Source organism: Mesoplodon bidens (assembly GCF_964165515.1).
Source record: "Mesoplodon bidens genome assembly, chromosome: 2".
In the NCBI taxonomy this organism is placed as follows: Eukaryota; Metazoa; Chordata; class Mammalia; order Artiodactyla; family Ziphiidae; genus Mesoplodon; species Mesoplodon bidens.
Genome location: NC_138177.1, coordinates 128,963,369 through 128,988,952, shown reverse-complemented (window position 1 = coordinate 128,988,952; position 25,584 = coordinate 128,963,369). Strand labels below are relative to the sequence as shown.

The 25,584-nt window shown below is 39.8% G+C and overlaps 1 protein-coding gene across 1 annotated transcript; it reads left to right on the top strand.

Moving 5' to 3' along the window:
* The first annotated feature begins 1,592 nt into the window (after positions 1-1,592).
* Positions 1,593-24,905, top strand: DYNLT5 (dynein light chain Tctex-type family member 5). The gene is made up of 5 exons (XM_081225337.1): positions 1,593-1,746; positions 3,621-3,742; positions 19,116-19,207; positions 23,686-23,810; positions 24,661-24,905. The coding sequence occupies exons 2-5, from the start codon at positions 3,624-3,626 to the stop codon at positions 24,862-24,864; spliced, it is 540 nt and encodes a 179-aa protein (XP_081081463.1). The 5' UTR covers positions 1,593-1,746; positions 3,621-3,623; the 3' UTR covers positions 24,865-24,905.
* Positions 24,906-25,584: the final 679 nt, after the last annotated feature.

The following is a 25,584-nucleotide window of genomic DNA, read 5'->3' as shown; positions in this document are numbered from 1 at the left end:
GTTGCATATTTAGGGTGGGCATGGTGGGCAGAAGGTCTGGCACAGTGCAAGGGCTTTAGAGTTGGACAAATCTCATTCTATAATTTAACTATAGTCTTGAGCATGTTACTCAATGATTCTTCATTTCCTTATCTTAAAAAATAGAGTTACTATCCCCTTATCCTAGGGTCACTGAACAGATTAAATGAGATAATATTTATCAGTCACCTAACAGTTCCTAACTATTATATAGTAAATAGTCAACAATCCTTTCCTGTTCCTATTTTTATGTGAATAGGGATCGAGACGGGCCAGAAAATGTTAATGCTCTTTCTCCAATGCTATCCTAATCCTTATGTGCTCTACCGTTATGCAGATGTATTGCTATTGACAGCCAATTCTAGCTGCACTGAGCACTCCTTAATGGACATGCACCAAGCTAAGTGCTTAGGGCACCATCTTTTTCTATTTCCAATGATTGCCCACTATGTGAAGGTCCCTTCAGGGTCTGGTTTTGTTTGCTTTGGGTTGGGGGAAGGGCTCTGGGGTTAGAAGAGGGATAGTTATTAAGGAGGAAGGGCCTATTAGTTATGTCAGGTGGGTTCTCAACCCCAAACAGCCTCCATTTCATATCTTCGTAAACTTTAAGGATTGGGGAGAGTGGTGTCAAGGAAAGTGTAACGTGAAAGTTTGTAATGCCCAAAAGGTAAGCCGATGAGTTCCAAGCGGCCCTGGGCATATTATTCAATATCTCAGAATCTCAATTCTCTAAATCTGTAAAGGACTAACAACGCTTTCTTTTTTTTTTTAACTTTGCTTTATTTATTTATTTATTTATTTTTGGCTGCGTTGGGTCTTCCTTGCTGTGCGCGGGCTTTCTCTAGTTGCAGCGAGCGGGGGTTACTCTTCGTTGTGGTGCCTTATCTTGTAGCGAAATCTGGGCTCTAGGCGATCGGGCTTCAGTAGTTGTGGCACACAGGCTCAGTAGTTGTGGCCCACGAGCTCTAGAGCGCGGGCTCAGTAGTTAGGTGCACGGGCTTAGTTGCTCCTCAGCATGTAGGATCTTCCCGGACCAGGGCTCGAACCCGTGTCCCCTGCATTGGCAGGAGGATTCTTAACCACTGCGCCACCAAGGAAGTCCCAAAAATGCTTTCTTGAAAGAGTTGTTGGGAGGACTAGATAAAACTAAAACTGTTTGCCAGTACCTGGTAAATGTGAGCTCTATTATCAACCATCTGTGCCTTGGGGTGGTGGAAGGCAGCATCAGGGATCGGGGAAAGGGAAGGCGGTGCTTTCCTTTCTCTGTGTACCTCGCATTTCCCGTCCTAGGAACCGGCAGCATTTCCCACTCCTGCCCCTGACAACTGCAAAAGGAAACTGATGAGGGCTCTCAGGGCTGCCCCTTGAGTTCCCAGATGTCCCCCTCGCTATAGAATGACTCGGTTTCTCTCCAGCTCGCGGCCACCCCAAGGCACAGCCAGGCTCAGGGCAGCCCCCTCTGGGCAGTGACGAGGAGATCCTCCACATCCTTAGGCGGCTCAGAGGACTACGCAACTACTATGTCTGCCTGGGGCGGGCCAAGGACTCTGTTTGAGAAGGTCACCTTGGAGACGGGCCGCGGAGTCCAGGGGGAGTGCGCGGGCATTCGCGGGCAGAGGGAAGCCTGGGAGGCGGGAGCCTCACCCCGCGCTGGTCCCGGCAGCGGAGGAGCCCGTGGTCTGGGAGGCCCCCGGCCGATTCGCGTCTGCATCTCCAGCACAGCCTTAGGTAAGTGCGCCCTCTCCGCAGCGCGTCTGGGCAGGAGCAGAGAAGATTGACCGAGGCAAAAGGCAAGTTCGAGGATCGAGGGGGCTAAGCCGGGAGGGCCCTGTGTTAGAAATGGGCTGCCTGTCTTGTCCACGACCTCTCTCTCTAATGCCTTATTCCTCCTCCCTCCAAGAAATAAGAAAAAAGTGGCCCCAGTTTTTGGAACTGGAAGCAGGTCCCGGCCTTTTGTTCCCTACCCGCCTGTGTGTCTCGGCTTTACGGTGTTGCCAAGTGCAGAGCTGGCCAGCCGGTCCGATCGTGGAGCAGCCTGAGTTCTGAGCAGTCTGCCTGAGGTCTGGCGACACCGGCGGCCTCAGCCCCTCTGGACCTCCAGGTCCCAATTCTGGCCCGTGGGGCAGCTTTAGAAACAGGTGAGCAGACCGAGGTCTGTCTGTGTCACTTTAAGGTTGGAACCTGAATGACCCACTTAAACAGGCTCAGTTCACACATATACACGCTCACACAGGCACACTCATGTACACAGACACACTCAAACATACAAGCACACATGCATTCAGTGCGCAGACACATCATACACAAAGGTGCACATACCGACATACAAAGGCACACACTCAGGACACAGATAATCACTCATACACACAGATGCTCACATGGGCACTCACACAAGCACACACATTCATGTACACACTCACTCATACACACAGCCTCACACACTCATGGGGACACACTCATGCTCATACACACAAGCACATGCCCACAGAGACATATATATGCTCACATAGAGATGCTCACACCCACGTACACACACTCTCACACACAGGTCCACAATCACACACACCCCACACTGCCTCGCTTCCTAACATACAGTACCTCTGCCGTATTTGTGTGCCCTTCAGTACCCTTTGCCTCTGTCTGCCCTGACACTGACACACTGGGGTTTTAGGTTGTGTTCTTGTCTGACCTACCCACTTCAACTGCCAGCTCTTTGAAGGCAGGGACTGTTTTAGTTCTATTTCAGTGCCTAGCACAGTGTCTCCCTGTTAGGGCTCTCAGATTTACAGATTATAAAATAATTCCAATGAAATGTCTAAACTTGTATGTAGGCAATAGGGCAGTAGAGTTATAGTCCAAGTTCTGGGAAGTCCATTCCTACTACCAGCTTTTTCACAATCATTTGTGAGAGGAGGTAGGTTTTCCAATAAATTACCTCATTAAAAGTTCTATTTGCTCTTTACAAAATACCCTTTGGAGAAGCAGCTCATCTTAATTTTTAAAGTAATAGCAACAACAACAAATGTTAATTAGCAAAATATCATTGAGATTAAATTTGGGGAGGCAATAAAAATATTGTTTTCTGGTGTAGGATAATATCGTTCTTCTACTCATGGCTATCATTTCTCAGTGACTTTAACCTCTTCTGCAGTTAAGTATTTTTGTTGCAGCTTAATATATGCTTGTGTGAATTAAGTATGCTATTGCATAAATAAAAGTTATCAGATGGGACTTTCCTGGTGGTCCAGTGGTTAAGACTCCGTGTTTCCACTGCAGGGGGAGCGGGTTCCATCTCTGGTCAGGGAGCTAAGATCCCGCATACCACGCAGTGCAGCCAAAAAAATAAAAATGAAACAAAAAAGAAAGTCTCTACTTCTTATAAATAAATTCTGAAAAATTTTTTTAAAGTTATCATATTTCCAGTTATACTGACCAGAATAACAACATACACTAAAAATCACTCTTAAGGAAACCCCACTTTCCTATTCAAAAATGCTTTAAAAAAAAAGTATCTGTGTACTTTATTTAGAATGAGTCTCTGTGTTATACTAAAATATTTTCAGATCTTTTGTTCAGTATTTTACAGAAGTTTTCTTCCATAGGTTATGATGATGTCAGACATTGCTAAAGACAGAACAGCTCATTTACTGAAGAAGAGGGGCAGTGTGTCTTCTTTAAGTAGCCATGAGTTCCGGCGGAAAGAGCCTCGTGGGCGCACCAAAGAGTGAGTGACTGGATGTCTATTAACACACTCAATTATTGAATAAACAGGTTCATAATATTTATCTGGAGGGAAAAAACGCATTTCCTTTGGGACATAAAAAAGGAGAAAAATGAGCAAGTACAAGGTTTAGGTCATCTTTGGGGGCCATATTTTTTAAAAGAACGAGAAAAAATGGTAACTAGATTTATCGTGGTGATCATTTGGAAATGTACAGAAATACTAAATCACTGTGTTGTGCACCAAGAAAAAGAAGAAAGAGAAAAAGAACAAGGAAATTTAAGTGATAAGTTGATCACAGCAGCATTTTTACTATTTCAGAGACTATCCCAAAAACTCATCTACTGAAAAGAATGTCATATGCAATGTAGACCAGCTACTTCTTAAGTGACTCCTGAATTCTTCTCCTCAATATTATATGAATACATCATTTTTGCATTTTTGTAATCAATATGTACATATACAATGCATTTAGCATTATTTTAAACAAATTTTGTAATGTATTTTCATAGTCTTTGTGCATATCCTTTTAAATGGTTACATAATACAATATTTTGTCAGCTTATAATTCTGGGTTAGCTAACCGTTCCCCAATCATTGAGCATTTTAAGTTTGTTTCCACTTTTTAAATTTTTTACTATATAAGAAGTCTCTGATTGTTTTCTTCCCCGAAGTATAATTAGTGGGTCAAAGGATAATAAGTACATTTTTTGGCTCTTGCTACATATTGCATTTGCTCTCCTAAAAAAGATGAATTAATTTTTAATAGTTTCATGGCATTTTTTTTGACTGCCATCGGGAGGAAAACCAAACAAATTATTCAATGCAGAGGTCAATTAATTTATATTATAAACTTTCCTTTTTAAAAGTTTCTACATGATTGAAAGATATAGCAGGGCTTCCCTGGTGGCGCAGTGCTTAAGAATCCACCTGCCAATGCCGGGGACACAGGTTCAAGCCCTGGTCCAGGAAGTTCCCACATGCCGCGGAGCAACGAAGCCCGTGCACCACAACTACTGAGCCTGCGCTCTAGAGCCCGCGAGCCACAACTACTGAAGCCCACATGCCTAGAGCCCGTGCTCTGCAACAAGAAAAGCCACCGCAATGAGAAGCCCACGCACCGCAACGAAGAGTAGCCCCCCGCTCACCACAACTAGAGAAAGCCCGCGCGCAGCAACGAAGACCCAATGCAGCCAAAAATAAGTAAATAAAATAAATAAATAAATTTAAAAGAAAGAAAGAAAGATGTAGCATATTAATCCCCATGACTGGGAAGCAGGAGCTGGTGTGTCTGTTGGAACAGAGACCAGAAGAACTGGAAGAGATTTACGTTCGAATTCTGAAACCAAATTGTTCTGCTCTCAGAATGTATTAATACACTTACTCAGAATTCTAGTTTTCAACACTAGATGATTGTGGATTACAAGTCCTGTACAAACTCTCTCTTTTACAGATAGGAAATATAAAGGAGTAGCAATCTCAGTGCACATCAGAAGTAAAGCTGGGAGAATAATTAACCTCTATAGCTTTTGCTTCTGATCCTAAGTCATTTTGGCTGCTATTTCCAAGATTTAAGTGTAAGAGTTTTTTTTTATTATTTTAAAATAATTGTTAGCTTAAATTCAACTTTTTAGAAGCAAATATTATAATAATAATCTGACATAAATCCTGGTCCCATGATTTAAAAAGCACTGTTCTTATCCAAAAACTAAACTATCATCCCTACTTGCTTAAGTTTCATTTACTTCTTCCCTTTCAAAGTAAATTAGAAATTCAAGTATATAGAATCAGAACATGGCCCAATCTGAAGAATTAAAGATCACTCTTATTTTATTGATGAAGTATAAAAACAAATTAAAAGGTAACAAGAACACAAAAATAGTTTTAGCAACACATGAGGAAAGATTTTTTTTTACTAACAAATACATTTAAGTGATAATTATCTTGATATATTTCAAAAGTAGAAACAGGGACTCTCAAACAAAATATTCAGAATGGATCCTCTATTGGAGCCTTTCTTATTAAATAGCAAATGAACAGATTCCAAGCACTCTTGCAATGCAGGGGCCATTTAGGAGGCTGCCTCCTAACCCTAACTCCCACTTATTTTCCATTGTCTTCATCCTTGCCAGGGACCAGAATGTATGGGTTATTCTCCTTTCTGAAATGGGTCTTCAACTAGTAGAAAAACTCTGAAAACTTAGTGGCTATCAAATGCAGCGTTGTTTCGAATTTGCAGTGTTTTTTTTGGAAAAACATATACCTTTCACTTTCAAGTTATCTCAAAACAATTTTTGAATAGATTAATTTCAATAGTATAAAGCATATGCTGAAGTATATTGAGGACCTAATACATTATGTCATTTAATCTCCCCAGCATTAATCCTACTAGGTAGACATCATTCTTACCATTTTGCTATGAAATAGCTGAGACTTATAGGTCAAGGAACAATTTAAGGATTAGGATACAGTCCTAAATCATGAGTATGGCCAAAAGGGTCCACGGACTCTTGCCTTCTTCTCTAGTTCCGTCTTCCCCACTATCCTGCTTGCATCCTACTCTTGGGCCATTCCCACCTTCCATATTTACAATCCCTCGGTGCTCTGCCTTGCCTCCAGCCATTGCCTCACGTTGCTTTCCCATGGGGTATCCTTGTCTGGAATGCTCGTCTTACACTCTGGCTTCCTTCTTTTCCTCCTTCAGAATTTAGCTCCATCTCCAACTCTCCAAGAAGCTCTCAATCACAGTTTCCAAAACAGTTTCATTTTGCCTGACACAAAACAAGCCAAAACGCTAATATGCTGAAATTTGCAGCAAAGAGTGTTCATTCGCAAGGCAGCCAAACGAGGAGATAAGAGAACAAATCTCAAATCCACCTCCTCAAAGCCAAGGGGATCGGGAGTTTTTGGGACAAAGAATAAAGAAGCAGGGTGGTATGAGGCGTGGGGAGTGTGGGGAGGGTGAGGAAAGGTGATTGGGAAAAGATGCAGTAATTGTTGTTCCGTGCAGATGTTTCTAGCCTACAGCCCTCTGCACGTTCTGAGTGTGGAGTTTTGGGCCCTCTGATGTTAAAAGGTCACTGATTGGACACTAGCGTCTGCCCAGTGAAGGGTCAGTGGTCCTATCCAGCCTTAACCAGCTGACCTCGAATTAGATGCAGCTGACTCCAAGTTCCTAAACAATAACTTGGGCAAACATCTTATTGTTTAAGTTATGCACCGCCTGGAGGACATTCAAGTCTTAAAACAACCTTGATTAGCGAAGGCAGGTGAAATGGATGTAAGCCACGGTTTCATAACTACCCAACTACAACCACTTCCACTTCCGACTGGGTCGGATGCTCTTCCTTTCTGCTCCTGCTGCTTTCACCTTCTACGTGGTACTGTATTTGGGTGTTTTCTTGTCTATCTCTCTCATTAGACTGTGGACTTATTGGCCTTTATAACAGTAAACACTCTGATAAGGAGGGCAAAGAAGCATAGGAGGTAGACCCACTTGGAAAACAGTTTCTTAGATGTGGCCTAAGATCAGCATAAGCTCATCCACGTTCTTGGTTTCTCTGTGGTCTTCTATAGAAGTAACTAATGCTTAACATTGATCCCTGGGCGTAATGGATACCTGAAATGCCTTCTGAATTGTAAAAGGAAGATTGAATTTATACTCAATATAATTATTGTTAATTGTTTTTAGATTTGTCTCTTTAATGTAAATTATGTTTTCATTATGAGATAATTTTTATGCTTTATTCTTTAAAAAGAAACATTTTAAGCTGGTTTTTACTATCCCAACATCATAACTGTTAGCGCATTGGCATATTTCTTCCTATAGATACCTAGTTGTCATCATACTTTATCTATAATTTTGAATTTTGTTGCTTTTCAGTTAAATAATTGATAATAATAAGGGTGCTAAGCTAAATTTTACTGAGCCCTCACTATGACCTCATTTAAGTTTCAGAGACGCACTGTATCAGGAGTTGGCAAACTATGACCCGAGGGCCAAGTCCAACCTGCCATCTGTTTTTGTATAAAGGTTTTTCCATGGTTGAAAAAAAATCAAAAGGAGAATAATACTTTTTTTCATGTGAAAATTATAAGCAACTCAACTTTCAGTATCCATAAATAAGGTTTTTACTGGACCACATCCATATTTATTCATGTATGTATTGTCTCTGGCTGCTTTGACACCATAATGGCAGAGTTGAGTAGTTGCAATAGAAGTGCAGGGTCTACAAAGTGGAAAATATCTGCTATATGGCATTTTACAGAAATATTTGCTGACCCCTGTTCTATAAGAGAGATGTTGTTAGCATCTTCATCTTACAAATGAAGAAACATGCTTAGAGAGGTTGAGGCTCCAAAGCTACAGAAGCAGCAAGTGGCAAAACGGGCTTTTGTTTACAGTCAAAAATTTTCATTCTGTGAAAATTGGCTATCTACGTGTAACTTGCATCAATGAAACTCTTCTACTCATTCACCAGAACCTTCTGTTTCCCATCCATGGGTAAGAGCAGGTATTTACAATGACGTCTTTCTTGTTGGAAACAGGCTTTGGCAGCTTTCAAAGAGTATTTGAACAGATGTGCTGCTCTCATATCCTTAAAATGGAAATAGAAGCCTGAGATTAAATTACTTTCCCAGGATAATGTGACATGATATCCAGCCTTCTTATCTCTGAGGCCAGTAGTTCAACTGGTAGGTCAAGCCTAAGACTGAAGACTGAAGAGTCTCTTTTGCCTCAAACCAAAATTACAGTGATATCATGAACCAGAATTTTGATCGATCTCAGAGCTCTCCACTTGAACCCACTGGTGGCATCTAATGCAGTAGTTAGGCCACATTATATTCTTCCACTTATTCATTTATTCAAGGTTTATTAAGCTTCCACTTTGTGCCACATGCAAGGCATATAAAGGTGACTAACTGTAGGGTTGTTCTTCTCTAGAGAATCTCATTTTTCAAGTAAACTTAAAGCCACATGGTAATCATTTTTTGGAAAAAATGGAAAAGATTACATTCATTGCTTCATTTGAAATAAATGTTTATTGACCAATGAGTAGGTGGTGAACCACACAGAAATAATCTGGTGGGAAAGGCAATGAACAAGTCCTTTTAAATGTGATGAATTTATTCAATGATTCCAACCTATACTACTTGAGCTGCTTATGTGCTGTTAAAAATGATGTTGCCTGGCCTGTTTCCTCCTTTTGATAAGCTCTATTGCCATCTGAATCAAACTAAATCCCCCAACAAGATCTGGATGAGACACAGCTTCCCTCCAAAGAGAGAGAAGCTTGAGAAACTGCATTGGCCATGTTCCTAAATTAAACCAAAACAATAGCTAATATTAAGTTGTGCTTAATAGATACATCCCATACAATATCTATATGAATCTCATAAAAACCCTGTGGGTTAAGTAGAGAAGGTACTTTTATTATCCCCATTCATCTCATGTATTATCTTACTTCTCAGGAGCCGAGATGAGTTGAAACTATTCCTCATTTCATAGCACATTGTCATCGCTAATATGAGTAGGACCCCTCGTTTGCCTGATTGCCCCCTTCTTCCCCATCCTCACTCCCACTCTCATCTCCCCAATAGGCACCCACTCTGATACACAAAATACTAAATATACTACAAGAATATACATACTTAAATACTATATTATATATATTTTTAATTTTCTGTGTATTATGATGTTTTGACATCTTCAAAAACCTTCCTGGCTGAGGAGAGGCTGCCCCCCGCACCAGGGGTAGCCAGTTATTAAAGATAGTCAAGAATTCAGCAGGGAGCATGCCTTTAATAGTCAAACTAACCAACTGGCATCCTGACCCGTTCTCTCTGGCCCCCCACACATCCCAGGAGGCAGTATTTCTCCGCCCTAATCATCCCAGTGCCAAGTACCAGGCAACTAGGGGCCCTTCCTATAGCTTAGAGCCCACTGAAATTATTCAGGCCAGGCCAATCCTGAGCTGTTTTCCCTGTACCACTTTGCCTTTCCCTGGGAAACCCCAGTAAAGGTCCCTGGCTCTCCCTTGCTCCCGTCTTCTGCCTCTTGACCACACTGGCATTTTTCCACATGGTCCTGTGTGGCATGTTGTGTCTCTTGCCTCTAGGACCTGTGAGTATAATAAACTGTTTTCATGAACCCATCCTCTGACTCCTTCTGTGACTTCACCTGACTGACTCTCATAAAAAATTACAGAACAAGTACTTAAAGATATGCATTTTTTACTTACATGAATGGTACTGTGCTATAAATCTCATTTTGTTTGCTCAATCTCATATCTCATTCAATAGTTTTATTTTTTTATGTTTACTCATGTGACTATGGATATCTAGCTCTTTGCTTCTTACTGCTGCATAGTAGTCCTTAATATACATCCATCACTCATGCTCTTATCCATTCCCCTAGGGATGAACACCCAGATTGGTTTTCCCTCCCTGCCAAGGTATGCAGTGCCATGTAGAACATCTTTGTACATAACCCTTCATTGGCATCTTTGTGAAAAGTGCCCTGTGAATGTGATCCCAGGTAAAGGCATTCCTGTTAAGGAAGATTTGAATTAATGGTGAAATAATTCATAGATGAAACTGCTTAACACAAAAGCATATCAATATTTCTCAAATTAATCTACAAATGCACATATCTCAATCAAAACCCATTTGTACATTTTGAGAAACTCAACAAACCATTCCTAAATTTTATAAGTAGGGAAAGAATTCTGAGTAACTAAGTTAACTTTGAAGAGTGAGCATAGAGGAGGAATTTACTCTATCAGATATTAAGATATACCACAAAGCTGTAGTAAGTAAAAATAATAATAAATACAGGAATAAACAAATAGGTGTAGAAATAGACAAATAGAGCAATGGAATACATAGAAATGTTAGAAGTAGACCTATGAATATATAGAACATAATATATGAGCAAGGGAAAATGATGGGTTTTTTTTTAACATCTTTATTGGAGTATAATTGCTTTACAATGGTGTGTTAGTTTCTGCTGTATAACAAAGTAAATCAGCTATACATATACATATATCCCCATATCTCCTCCCTCTTGCGTCTCCCTCCCACCCTCCCTATCCCACCCTTCTAGGTGGTCACAAAGCACTGAGCTGATCTCCCTGTGCTATGCGGCTGCTTCCCACTAGCTATCTATTTTACATTTGGTAGTGCATATATGTCCATGCCACTCTCTCACTTCATCCTAGCTTACCCTTCCCCCTTCCCATGTCCTCAAGTCCATTCTCTACGTCTGTGTCTTTATTCCTGTCCTGCCCCTAGGTTCTTCAGAACCAGTTTTATCTTTTTATTTATTTATTTATTTGCAGTAAGTGGGCCTCTCACTGTTGTGGCCTCTCCCGTTGCGGAGTACAGGCTCAGGCTCAGCGGCCATGGCTCATGGGCCCAGCCGCTCCGCGGCACATGGGATCTTCCCGGACCGGGGCACGAACCCGTGTCCCCTGCATCGGCAGGCGGACTCTCAACCACTGTGCCACCAGGGAAGCCCTAGCACAATTAGGGATATACATGCCCTATTATCCCCATATACTGAGGACACTGAGGCTTGCTGTGGTAAAGTGACTGGCCAACGTAACACAGTTCCCTGGTGACAGAGCAAATAATCTGTGGTTCTCTGACCCTAGAATTTAGAGACCTCATGAAAGTATTTTTATTTGTTACTAGCTAATTGTACCCCACTACCCCTGCCAGATTCATACGTTGAAGTCCTAATCCCCAATACCTCTGAAGGTGACCTTATTTGGAATAAAAGATAAACTTAATTACCTCTTTTTTAAAGAGGTAATTAAGTTTAAATGAGTTCATTAGGGTGGGTTCTAAACCAATGTGACTGGTGTCCTTATAAGAAAAGGAAACTTGGACACCAACAGGCCTGGAGGGAGGTGATGTGAAGATACACAGGGAGGAGATGGCTGTCCACAAGCCAAGGAGAGAGGCCTGGAACAGATCCTTCCCTCATGGCTCTCAGAAGGAAACAATCCAGCCAACACCTGGTTCTCGGACTTCCAACCTCCAGAAGTGTGAGACAGCAAACTTCTGTTGTTTAAGCCTCCCAGGCTTGGTACTTCATTATGGCAGTCCTGGCTAACTATTGCAGTGCAGCTGACCCTTGAACAACACAAGTATGAACTGTGCAGGTCCACTTACACGTGGATTTTTTTTTTTTACACGTGGACATTTTTCCAATAGTAAATACTGCAGTACTACATGATCCATGGTTGGAGCTGTGGATGTGGAATCAAGGATACTGAGGAAATGCAACCATGGATACTGAGGGCCGACCATAACTTCTACTGGATTTTCCACTGCAAAGAGGGTCAGCACCCCTAACCCCCACGTTGTCAACTGTATCTCTGAAGGAGTGAATGGAATAGCATGAGCTTAGTCGGGGAGTCGAACGGGTGACTCAGAGTCCTGCTCTGCCACCACTGGCTGTGGTCAATCCCAGTGTGAGCACTTACAAGCTGCTGGTCTTACATAAGTTATTAAGCCTTCTTTGCCTCAGTTTCTTCCTCTATAAAATGGGATAAAAATAATAGCTGTCAGTTTGGGCATGTTGAGAATTTATTAAAATAATACATGGAAGCACTAGAATAGTTCTTGGCACATCAAAGAACAGAGCAAGTATTGATTATTATTATTACATAGAACTTTGGCATCAAACTAGACCTGAGTTTGAATCCCTGATCTTCTGTTAACTTAACTAGCTACTATTTAATATTCTTTGTCTTAATATATTATCTATAAAATGAGAATAACAATGACTTCATCACTGCATCATGTCTTTTGTTTACTGAACACATTTTTGTTGCCTGGGTTACTGGCATTGTGCTATGTCCCAAAGATGCAGTGGTGAACAAAATAGACTGTCCCTGAACTTGTGGCATTGCCCTTGTCAAGATCATAAAGACTTTCACATTGCTGATGCAGTGGTCAGTCCTTCTCAATCTTCTTCACTGGTCCCTCCTCTTCTCCCCAATTTCTTAATATAGGAGTGCCTCAGGGAACACTTTGTCCCTTTGTCCCCTTCTTCTCTTGTCCTACACTTGCCCCTCAGGAATCTCCTCCAGTCTAGTGACTGAGACATGGTGCTATGCCCCCAGATGTATATCTCTGGCCCACACATCTCTCCCAAACCCCAGACTCATAACTGACTATTGACCCCTCACTTCAGTACCTAGCAGACATTGCAAACTCAACATCTCACAACTTAACTCTTTAACTACCTTCCTTCCCATTCAAGAGGAGATTCCGTTGGATCAATTTTGAAAATATATTCAGAACCCAACGACTGGGACTTCCCTGGTGGCACAGTGGTTAAGAATCTGCCTGCCAATGCAGGGGACACGGGTTCCAGCCCTGGTCTGGGAAGATCCCACATGTCGTGGAGCAACTAAGCCCATGCGCCACAACTACCAAGCCTTCAAGCCACAACTGCTGAGCTCACACGCCACAACTACTGAAGCCTGCATGCCTAGAGCCTGTGCTCCTCAACAAGAGTAGCCACCTCAATGAGAAGCCCACGCACTGCCACCAAGAGTAACCCCCGCTCACTGCAACTAGAGAAAGCCCGCGCACAGCAACAAAGACCCAACTCAACTAAAAATAAATAAATAAATAAATAAATTTCTTTTAAAAAGAACCCGACTACTTACCACTTACTCCCTGACTTGGTCTGGGTCACTGTATTAGCTTGAGCTGCCATAACAAAATACCACAGATTGTGTGGCTTTAACAATAGGAATTTATTTTCTCACAGTCCTGGAGGCTGGAAGTCTAAAATCAGGGCGCCAGCTTGGTTAGGTTCTGGTGAGGGCCCACTTCCTGACTTGCAGATAGCCATCTTTTCACAGTGTCCTTGCATGGAGGAAAGAATGCTGCTGTTTCTTTCTTTTACGTAAGGAGCCCAGTTCTATCAGTTCAGGGCTTCACCCTTACGACTTCATTTCACCTTAATCATCCCCTTAAAGGCCTTATCTCCAATATACTCACATGGGGTGTTAAGGCTTCAATCTATGAATTTTGAAGAGACACAATTTTGTTCCTAGCAGTTACTGCCATCTCTCCCCTGGGTTACTATAAAAGCTTTCTAACTGGAATTCCTGTGTTTACACATGCTTCCCTACAGCCTATTCTCAGCACAACATTTGGAGTTATCATTGTAAAATATAACATGGATCTTGCTATTCCTCTGCTCAAAACTCTATAAAGGCTCCCACTTTATCAGAGTAAAAGCCAAGATTTTAAGATGGCCCACAAAACTCTACATGGTTCAGCTACCTGACACCCTGGTAACCTCATCTCCTTCCACCCTCCTGCTTGCTGCCTCTTCTCCAGCTACTCTGGCCTCTATGCACTTCTTCAAAAATACCAGGCAGCCTTTTGCTCGAAGCCTGTGCATGTGCTTTCCTCTCCCCGACACACCCTTCCCTCCGACATCCACATGGCTCATTTCCTCACCTCCTCCAACTCTTTGCTCAGGGAGATCTATCTTGATCATTCTGTTTAAAATTACACACAACTGCCTCTCTCCCATCCACATCCAAGCTCCCTTAACTAAGCTCTCCTTTCCCATGTAGCATTTATCATCTTCTAACGTAGTATATAACTTACTTGTTTAGTATTTTATTGCCTTTTTTCTGTCTCTTTTCACTAGGTTCCATGAGGGCAGAGATTTTAATTTGTTTTTGTTTTCTGGGGTTTTTTTTGTTTTTTGTTGTTGTTGTTTTGCAGTTTTTTTGTTTTTTATATCCCAGGGACCTAGAATAGTACCTGGCACAGAGCAGTCACTCAATAAATATTTTTTGACAGTAGAATGAATAATTATTATCTTATACTAATTCCTGAATACAAACAGGTTAGGTTCACAGGTCCAAGTATGTAAGTCCAGGGTGACTAAGGGCTTTCATCTTGCAGACATAAGATGCATTTACAGCAAAAAGAAAAATGTTTGTTCAAATTTTTAAAACAAGGTATTCTTTACCTTCTTGCTGAAACATTCCATTGTGTACCTATTAAAAAAAGAAGAAGAACATTATCATTTGTGTTGAACATCTGTTGGGACAGACGACACTCCTTGATGATCTCCATGGCACTGTAGGGGTAACCATGGCACACACACTCCCAGCCTCACCTCTCTGATGATTGTTAAGGGTAATGCGACTTTGAACTGTGCATTCATCCAGGAGCTGCAACAGAAGTTTCGTCAGCTGCTCTTGACCTTAACCTCACCTTCTCTTGGATAAAGAGACCCAACAGTGGGTTTCAGACACTAACTCTGACTTTCTATTCACCCACTCAAAATTGTTCTACTTTGTCAGTCACATTTCTTGGATTATCTTCAATCGCTTCAAAGCTAGATATTTCACAGGTTGCATGGTTCATTCTTTGTCCTTCAGAATCATTCCTACTCTTAAAAATGTATCCCACAAGAACACATATCATGTCATTTTATCTCGTCTTTCTTTTTTTTTTTTTTTTTTTGCGGTACGCGGGCCTCTCCCGTTGCGGAGCACAGGCTCCGGACGCGCAGGCTCAGCGGCCATGGCTCACGGGCCCAGCCACTCCGTGGCATGTGGGATCTTCCCAGACCGGGGCACGAACCTGTGTCTGCTGCATCAGCAAGCGGACTCTCAACCACCAGGGAAACCCCCATTTTTCACATTTAAAAAAATCAACTACAGCATTCCATTCGCAGTGAGATCATATATCTATGAAGGATTATTATTATAAACTAAGGAAGGCCCGGTCATAGGCAACAGAAACTCATCCACGTGTAGTGTGAAATATACCCAATAAATTTGTTTTGCTGTGAATACAGCACTGGTAATTAAAATTATAAATTTGCTCTTTGAAACATCTCACATTTTTATCTTTAAAAATTTCAAAGCGCTTGAATAAAGCTGTTTATCAATAGAAAATATGTACATGTTTTTCTAAGTCAGTATTCTGAACTGACATTGGTAATTGCAAGCATTTTTAATATTTTATGTCTTCTTCTTGTCTTTTTTCATGCAATATATATTATATTTTTTGTGTTCAACTTATTCTCTTTTCTCTCTCCCTTCTTCCAAGGCATCTCATTCTAATATAAGAACTATCAGATATCAGTTTCAAAAAATACCATAAATAGGGTTTTTTAAAAAGTAAAATTTTTCTATAACTTACATGAAATTATAGTCTTGGTTGATACATGGTCAGATTTCCAATGTACAGAAATCAATAGACTAACCAAATATTTTCCTTCTGTATGATAAGGGAAACCAGGTTAATATATCTGAAATCTCTGAAATCTCTGAAATCTCACTCCCCATCTCTTCCACAAAATTAACTCCAAGTTTTGTGCTCTATTACTTGCAGCATCCCACTTCCAAACTCTGTATCAGTTAAAATTTGTATCAGTTTTATCTAACGCTTCTTATAAAAATCTTTTTATAAAAAATAAAAACAGTGGCTTAAACAAAATAGAAATATATTTTCTCTTACATAAAAGAAGTCTAGAAGGACTAGTCTTCTAGCTTCTGATCTGTAATCCATAAGTTTATCTCAAGATCCAAGATAGCTGCTGAGCTCTTGCCATCATATCCACGGTCCAGTCATGAACAGGCCCCTGCTGGTTGACTTAGTTGGTTGAATTAATTCTCTCAGAATTTTCACCCGTAATTTCCACTTACATCTTATTGGCTCATAAGCCACATGGCCCCAGTAGCACTAAAGAGTCGAAGCATTTGTCTTCAGTTTGGAGAGAAATATTCCCACAAACTTCTGGTTCTGCTACCTAGGAAGAAGAGAACAACATCAGAGAGCAAATGACAGTCCCTGCCACAATGGTCATTATAGTTTTCTTTATAATGATGGAATATTGAAAGCAACCTAAATGGCCTGTTTAAATAAAATGCAGTATGTTCATAAATTAAATACTGCCTTGATATTTAAAACATGGATGCAGATTACTATTTATTGACATAGTTATCTGCTATATATTTCTGAGTGAACAAAAAACAGCATCTATAATAGATCCCATATGTAAAATCATGTCTGAAAAGTTTTTTTAATATTAAGAGCGGTTAGATAATCACTGAGGTTAGTAATTTTTTGTGTAACTTTACTTTGTTCTTTATACTTTCCTGTACGCTTTGAAATTTTTACAATGAGCATACACTGTTTACAGATTGCTGTAGAAATATAAAGGCACTGTACAAAATCACCTTCAGTATTCCAAAAAAAAGTCACTCTAAAGAACTTTCTATTTGCACATCAATGTTCAGCCAGTGGGGTTTTGAAGCTGCCCTTATGACAGTTACCAATATCATACTGATAATATTACAAACTGCACTGGATATCATTTTTTTAGTAACATGGCAATGCCAAAGCAATAGCATCCAAAGCAAAAAATCATTACTTGCTTTTTTGTGTTAGACTTCTAACTCTGCTAATTTGAGTTTTATACAAACTCTACTTCTCCTTCTATGAGTTTTTAATATGGCGTTTAGTAGAAAAGAAATAGGGTTTTATTAACATCTTCTTATGTTTCTGCAAGTAACTTTTAATTGCAGCAATTAATTATTTCAGGTAGTCATTGCCCCTATTTCCATTCTATCCGATATGATCATATATGAAACTTTGTTACAGAGGTAAATAGAGTATTTGAAATCTAAGTCTGCCTTTTGTATGTATATGCAGTTAAGCACTTTGCCAGTTCCCTTTATCACTGAAATGGGCAGAATAATGACTCTTTTACTTCCTTAAAGGTGGTATTTTAAAGATAAACTGAGACAATTGATGGAAAATATTTTGCAGAAAAAAAGTAGCATATACAATATTGGGGCAGGCTGGCTTATCTTAAAATCAAGGGGTTTATGCAACATTGGTTTTTCTAAGCAGAAGCTACCATCTTTGGCGCTGCTCACAACACCTGCAGCCAACGTGGCTAAACAGGTTGGTTGCTACTTCAAAGGGCAGCAGAAAATTGAGGAAACCAGGTGTTATAAGAATGGAGACTAACTCACTAATCCAGAAATCCATTGTGGAAAAGCAGCCATAATGTCTTACATCACTTTCTTGGGCTGGGTGGGTAAACCTTAATTTATTGTTTAAATTGTATTATATGATTTTTAAAATATAATATCTGTGATTTTCTTAAAATAGCAATTTGCAGGAAGCTCACTAACTCCCAACAGCTCAGAACTAAGTATTTAAAACTCCTTGCAGAGAGAAAAAAAAGTCCCCAAAGATTAAGAACAAATATCTCATTCTCATTTAATTAAAGCAAAAACTTAGCCTTCTTATAAAAGTAATCACTCTGAAAACACACACACACGCACACACACACACTGTTATATCATCTCCTTTGAAATGATATGTCTTAACCTCCGTTTCACAGGTGGAGAGAACTGGGGTAGAGATCTGAGACTGCCATTAGTGACGGCTGAATTTTCTCTGATTAAGTAGTGCTGGAGGGACTTTAGGGGTTACTCTTCATTTGGGTCTCCTGTTCAGCACCTGGATAAGCTTTTATTGCCTTGGTAACCAAGCCAAAACCCTTTCTTAATGTTGAAAAGGGTGATTGATGCTTATATTGATTACTATAGTTCGGGTGAATTGCGGTTTCTCTCATCATGTAGATGAGCTTCTCGTTTTTCTTTTTTCTACTAAAGGGATTTTATGAGGTACATTTAATAGTAAACTCCTTATAATCCCCCATGTATGTAAAGAGCTTGTTGCCCAGCATTTTAAGCTTCCTTACATAATCCCCAGTCCCTTTTGTGAGTTCTGTCCACTTTGAGGAGAGACTTTTGCACCTGCAGTAGAGATGCAATTGACAATAACTTTTGAAACGTGTACAGTCGGCCCTCGGTATCTGCTGAATATTGGTTCCGGGAGCCCCCCATGGATACCAAAAGCAGTGGATGCTCAAGTCCCTTATATAAAATGGCACAGTACAGTTGGCCCTCCATATCCATGGGTTCCGCATCCACGGATTTAACCAACTGAAATATGTGATTGGGTGAATCCCTGGATGCGAAGGGCTGACTGTACATACTCCGTTAGCCCACAGATGGAACAACCCATGAATACTTTCGTGATAATCAAATGCCCCAGGCACTGCACTGGGCTTCAACCATTATATTGAGACCTGCTCCAAGTGACTTCTCTGCACTGGTAATATTTCCATCTCTAAAATGTTTTAGACTTTAAATGTATTATCAGGATATTTACAGGGGACTCGCTTGAAATATTTTTAGAGAAAACATAAAACTTTTGTCACATTTTTGCTAAGAGCAACATGGTGTTTTGCTATTATTGTTATAGTAACTGTTGAAATTTGTTTTCTCCTTGCTTTTAGCTCTCTGAGTACAGTGTCTTATATGGATGAACCTAGCCAGCGTGATGATGCCTCTCACCTCGCAGTTCAGATGGAAAACACCTACCAACTGGGTGTGTCATTTTATCACTCCATCCTATTTAAGACTTCTAATTTCATGGGTGATATTTACTTAAAATAATATCTGATAACCTGGCATTATCTTCAATGCTAGCACAATATAAGGGATCTTAATTAATTGGATGATTTGGTATTGCTTTAATTTCTTCCTCTGCAAAGTGTGACCAGTATCCATTGCCTACTTTTCTTTATCAGTATTTTCTAAATATCAAGCAAGTCACTGGGTGGCACTGAGGTGTAGTTGTATTACTGAATTAAGGAGTTCATTGGGTATTTCTTGTGGAGTTTTTTATATCTACTTGAGTTAAATGAAAGAGATATGCATTATAGATTTATCAAACAAAACCAACCAAGGTTGCTGATGGGTGGAGAAAAAAGCCTTAAGGCAAAGGCAAATGATTCCTGATCCCCTGTTGACAGAGATGTTTATCTTTTCCCACAGAGGTTTTGGGTCTTTGAAAACAAAAATCTTTGCACCTGCCCCTATACTCCAGGTGGAGTCCACAGTGACTATCATTCCCCATTCACATTTCTTCATAGAACTACTTGTTTTCTCTAAATGTGTACCTTCTCACTATTATCTGGATCCATATATAATTACTGCTGTATAGAAATTCCGCAGAGACTTACCAGTGACCAAAGGAAGACTCCATAGGCCAGAGTGGTTTCATCTGTGGTCAGTTAACCTCAGGAAAATTATAGACCATCAGCACATCCCATTAGGCCTTCTAGCCGGTTTTCTACAGTAATCCCCAAGACGACAAGGATTATAAGGCCCCATAATTAGTCTGTCTACTGGTATTTTCACAGTGCCTATGGTAGACAACTAATATTCCTGCCAACCAAGATACATTTATACTCCTCTGGTAGCCTTACCCAGTTTCCTTTGGGGGAGCCCGACCACTGCCATCATTATCACTTTTGGTCCATGGCATCCTCCTGAAGCTGACACTGGCTTCAGAGTTGTAATGGTGACTGATTTGGGGATTTGGCCAAGGCCATCAAAGCCTTTGAGGTTCAATTCAGAAAATGTTGTTTGGGCTGTTGAAGAAGCAGTTCATATCCTGAAACTTAAAAGAATAAGGGCTTATGGCAGCTTTGGCCATCTTGCCCTCACATGAAACCTGAGACCAAGTCCTACATCCAGCTGTGTACTCTTAGACTTTTCAGTTAGGCAAACTAAGTTTGGGTCAGGTCTTCCTGTAACTAAAAGAGCTTTGCCATTCAGTGCCTATGACTCTGGGCTCTGCATGCTAGAAGGTTTTGAATCTGATTTTCACAAGATAAAGCATTTTAAATATGAAGCCCTGTGTTTCTTCTTCAAAAGGATCCATTTTCATAACATTTCTCCAAATAAACTAAATTGTCTAATCAGTTTTAGAAGTAATGAGTGTTGAAGCAAGTTAGAAAAGTAATTTTAGAAATAGCTTAGTATAAATTATTTTCCATATTTTCTTTCAGAAAGTCATGTGAATTATTCTTCTGTGATTAAAGTCTTCTATACATGACAATCCATTTTTTAAGCAGTTAACTAGCTATTTTGTTAATAATCAAAAATGTATTTCCACTTCCACTTGTTTCTGGGTTTATTTTGCCTCTGAAAGAAGATAGTCTGTGGGCCTTTGGCAAAGATTTTCTCCTATCTATACAATGAATACTGACCAGAAGAGTGAGGAAAATATCAATCACCAGTATCACTGTGTTTACTTTTTCACATGCATCATGTAAACGCATCTTAAATGTTTAGCATATTTGTCCTTCCTTTATCTAAGTAATTACAGCCACCAAGAATGAGATAAATCATAATTTTTAAAAAGGGGGAATGGAAGAATGAAAATATATTTCTTATAATAAAAGCCACTTACCTCTTCCCATTAATTAATTACTGAAACATGAGTACAGAAGAAAATACGGGCTGTAGGGTCCAATGTATATGAATCTGAATACTCATTTTGCCTATTCCTAAATAAATGATGTTTAAGCAAGGGATTCAGCATCCTTGAATCTTAGTTTCTTCATCTGCAAGTAGGGATACTGTGAGAATTAAATGAACTATTGTATTTAAATTGTTTCCCCATTCAGTATGTTATTGCTTCTCAAACTGACTGATTCTAGGTCTTCACCTTAGATCACTAAGAAGAAAAGCCTTCTATGACATCCAGCATAATTTCCTATTAAGTATGGAATGAGTTCTCCACAGGACTTTTTCTGGAGCAATGACTATAGAGCTACCTGATTTTTTAAAAACACTGTGAACACCATGTCACACAAGGGCTATAGGGGGCCATCTTTGCTGCCACATCAAGACAGTCCACCTGAAGCCAATTATTGAAAAATAGAATCTAAAAACAGAGAGAGAGACATCGTTTGAACTCAACTCCCATGAGATGAGCAGGCCCTGTCACCAGATGCTTTGTTGGACAGAGTCCGCCAGTCTCTCAGTGCTGACTTTGCTCCACCCTACAGGGTCCTTCCCGCCTGTAGAGGCCTCACTACATCCCTCTTTACACTGTTGCCCATCTTGCTGCCTTCTCAGCAAGAGCAATCCCTATCTCTTTGCTCAGAATAAGGTGGCAACAATAACAGCTACAACACTCTTAATAACAAAGCTCTAATGAGTGGCTTTTTTGTGTGGCAGGCACTATTCTGAGCATTTTAAATACTTCGTCTCATTTAATCCCAACAAAAAACAATATGTGATAATTCTTATCACTATCCTTATTGGGGAAGCTAAGACACAGATATATTAAATAACCAAATTTTTATCTATTCTCTCTTAAATCTATTTTTATGGACAAGCTTCTCTTTCTTTTTTTTTTTCCATCCTGATACTTCTTCAGATCTTTGCTTTTTGATTTCTAAAGACATTTTTTCCTCCTAAAGAAAAAAAATTTGCTCTAAAAAAAAGAAATGAAAAAAAGCTTAGGCATTCACATTAGTTGATTGTGAAAGCTTCAGGAGCTTGTTTTGGAAGTCAAATGCTGAATATTGACTCTCTCTTTGCCTCTCAGCATCCCAGCCTGAGTAAGGCAATAGATAATTCTGGCTGTATAAGGCCAAGGTCACAAAGAAGTGAGAAAAGAAAAGTTTGCTACCATATTTAAAATTCTTTTCAGAATAGAACCTTGTTAATGAGATTAAAAAGACAAACCTGAGCAAAGTGCAGAAAGGGCATTGGTGCAGCTGGACAGTGGGAGCTACTAGAAACTGGGACTCAGGTGCCCCCAGGATTCCATCTTTCCAGCCCTAAACTGTGTGAGGCTCCTTCTCTCACCGTGGCCTGGCTGCCTTCCCACTATGAGAAACAGCCTCCAGCAGTTCCTGAGAGTCACATGTCATAACTTTTAACACCAAAAAGAGACACTTTTTTTTTCCTAGCTCCAATTTAAAATAAAAATTCCAAGAAATGACTCTAATTAGCCTGGCTTGGGGCAAGTCCATCAAGGGCTAGTCAACCATGACCTGGACTTGAGCTCAAAGAAAATGATGGTAGAGCCTAAAGAACCATATGGTTAGAGTGGGAAGAGGACCAGTTCCTCCCATTTGGGAGATGCCGTTCCCAAATCACAGGGAGGAGTACTAGGCATAGGTGGACAAATATATGCACTGAAAGAATTTACTATTTTCTGAAGGGAACAATGCATACGGTCGCTATAATACATGGCCAAATTAAGTTCCGTGTGAATGATACTGGTCAAGTTAAAGTAAATGCCATATGAGTGCTTGGTAGGAAGGAGTGAAAAAGAGAGGTACCAATCTAAAGGACATAGTCTATTTAATTTAGTCCAAGCTGGTAGTATCATTTTTTAATTTCTTAAGTAGGAAGGGAGAAACCACTCTCAAATTTAGCCTCATTTCACTAGCGTATGCAAGTGGAAATCTTCTAAAACATCCACAGGATGGTGACACAGTAGGTGTCTGGGAGCTTGCCTACTGGGGCTGGTGCCCTATCTCTGACCCCATGAAGCAAGAGCAACCAGGACCAACCCTTCATAGGTTTATAACTGCTTGTTGTTCTCCTGTAGAACAGAGATTCCTGCTGACTAAATACTGGGGTTAATTTTCATACTCGTATCAGATGTCTCTGTTTTACTTGTCCACATTCATTCCCCAGGCTGATTTCAATTTAATTGAACAATTCATATATAATCATCAAAATAAAAATACTATTAATTGAGCCCCAGGAGGCTGACCTAACTCAACTCTAGGCACGGGCTGTCACCTTCTGGTTAAGTTCAGCCATCGGGAAACTTCAGCAGGAAGAGAGGAGTGTGAACCCTTGCCTTTGGGCTCATCTTGGGCTGTTTGCATCTATCAACAGAAGGGCATAAGCTACTCTTAAGGGAGCCCTCTCCACATGGCTCTTCTGGGATCTAGTTCCCTTCTCAGACCCCTCTTTCAGTTAAGCTATGGGGTGGATGGATGTGAGTTCAAATTACTTCTTTGAAAGAAATTCCATCTGTATTTTCAGGTCCTACCAAACATTTTCCTGTTGTCAGTGTCAATCATATACTGAAAGATGTGTTAACTAACTACCTACAAGAAGAAAAATATGAACCAGAGCTCTGTAGACAGATGACTAAAACGATTTCTGAGGTATGCGTGTTATTTCCCAAAGTGTTAACTATGATGAGAATATTTGTTGAAAGCACAACCCCCTACTTTTTGATGAAGGCAATTAATTTGCAGTAGCAGTAAAACTGCTTATTTTTATTTTATAAAAATATTTATTAGGTCATATTCTATGTGTGTCTGTGTGTGTGTAAAAAGCCTTTGTCTAATACAAGTATTATGTGCATCACTTGCATGTATTCTGTTTAAGAAATGTATAAAACTGTCCCATTTATTTAAAAATTTTTATTGTAAAAAATACATTTTAATAATCATTTTGTCTTCCCCAAGTCACCTTCTTTGTATGCCATCAAATGCAAACATTGTGGCCTTTAAATACCTTTCTATTTTTATCAAGTAAAATGCTGGCACTCCATCAGGTTTTCTCTATTTCTTTTTTATTACAAACTCTCTAATAAGCATTCATGATTAGTCATATTACAGGAGACTCCAGCTGTATGGTCCCTTAATTAGACATGAACAAGAGGGTATAACTCAAATGCCAACATTCTTTGAAGGGAAGCCATCTCAACATAGATTTTCAGAGAATGTAATAAATCCATTGAACTCTATTCTCTGGATTATCATTTTTCCATGTGCCTTAGAAAATGTAGATTTCTTGCTGGGGCTATCATTTTGTCCCTAAATGTCCTGTCTTGTGAGGACAGTGCTTGAAGGAAATTATAGCTACCATTCTACAACAATTAAAAGGATCCAAAATGTATCATGCTGTTTTCTTCAATTAAATCCACTATATTTATGAGGAAAATTAAGACTCTTACATTTCAATGTGACTAAGTGAGGGCTTTTTTTTTTTTTTGCTTTTAATTTCTAGATTATTAAAGCCCAGGTGAAGGACTTGATGATTCCACGATATAAGCTAATTGTGATGGTTCACATTGGACAACTGACTGGCCAGAGCATACTGATTGGAAGCAGATGCCTCTGGGATCCTAAAAATGATACCTTTGCATCTTACATTTTCAGAAATTCTTCTCTCTTTGCTCTTGCAAATGTCTACACAGTTTACTTTGAGTGACTGAAAACAAGAAATCTAGGTCGTACTTTTTAAATCAAGAAATAGGCTGTATCTTTGTACACAAGTTTCACTGCCCAGACGTCTGAGAAAGACACAACACTAATATTTCAAACAACTGGAAGTTTGGGGACTTTTTCATACTCTTGTAAGTATGAAAGAGTATACTTACTCTTTGGGGGAGAGAAGGTGGCACAAGAAAGAATCTTGTTTATCCAAAGAAGAAACTAAGTCTTGGTTCTGCTGGATTGTTTTTTCATAGACATAGATTCTTACTAACTATTGCCTTGGGTACTAATTATTTTAATTACACTTTAATTAGAGAGTTAGAATTCCCTGCATTATTTTTTTAATGAAGAGAAGTCTTAAAAAATATGGCTATATACCCTGACCAATAAATGATGGTAGCATATTCAATGTGGTATACACAAATGATCAATGGTACTCTGTCTCAGTGTTGTGTATAAAAGAATACTGGTTTTCATTTTTTACTTAATAAGTTAAGCAGCATTCATTAACTGCAATTATTGTTATATGTACCTGACAGTTGAAACTGCTAATGTAGAATTAATGATTTCATAACAATTATCATAGTCCCACAGGACTGCTAGCTAAAACTAGAAGTTCTTGTGGGTTGCCTGCACTTTACAAAATTGTGGGAAAACCAAATATTAGCTCTTCAATAATGGAAACAACAAAATGAACAAAGGCTTTTTAGGGCAC

What these genes read in the sequence shown, in the direction of transcription:
- DYNLT5 (XM_081225337.1), top strand. Translation starts at nt 3,624, where the DNA reads ATGATGATGTCAGACATTGCTAAAGACAGAACAGCTCATTTACTGAAG. An exon ending in CCTCGTGGGCGCACCAAAGA is followed by an intron (nt 3,743 to 19,115) that starts GTGAGTGACTGG and finishes CCTTGCTTTTAG; the next exon opens with CTCTCTGAGTACAGTGTCTT. An exon ending in TGACTAAAACGATTTCTGAG is followed by an intron (nt 23,811 to 24,660) that starts GTATGCGTGTTA and finishes TTTAATTTCTAG; the next exon opens with ATTATTAAAGCCCAGGTGAA.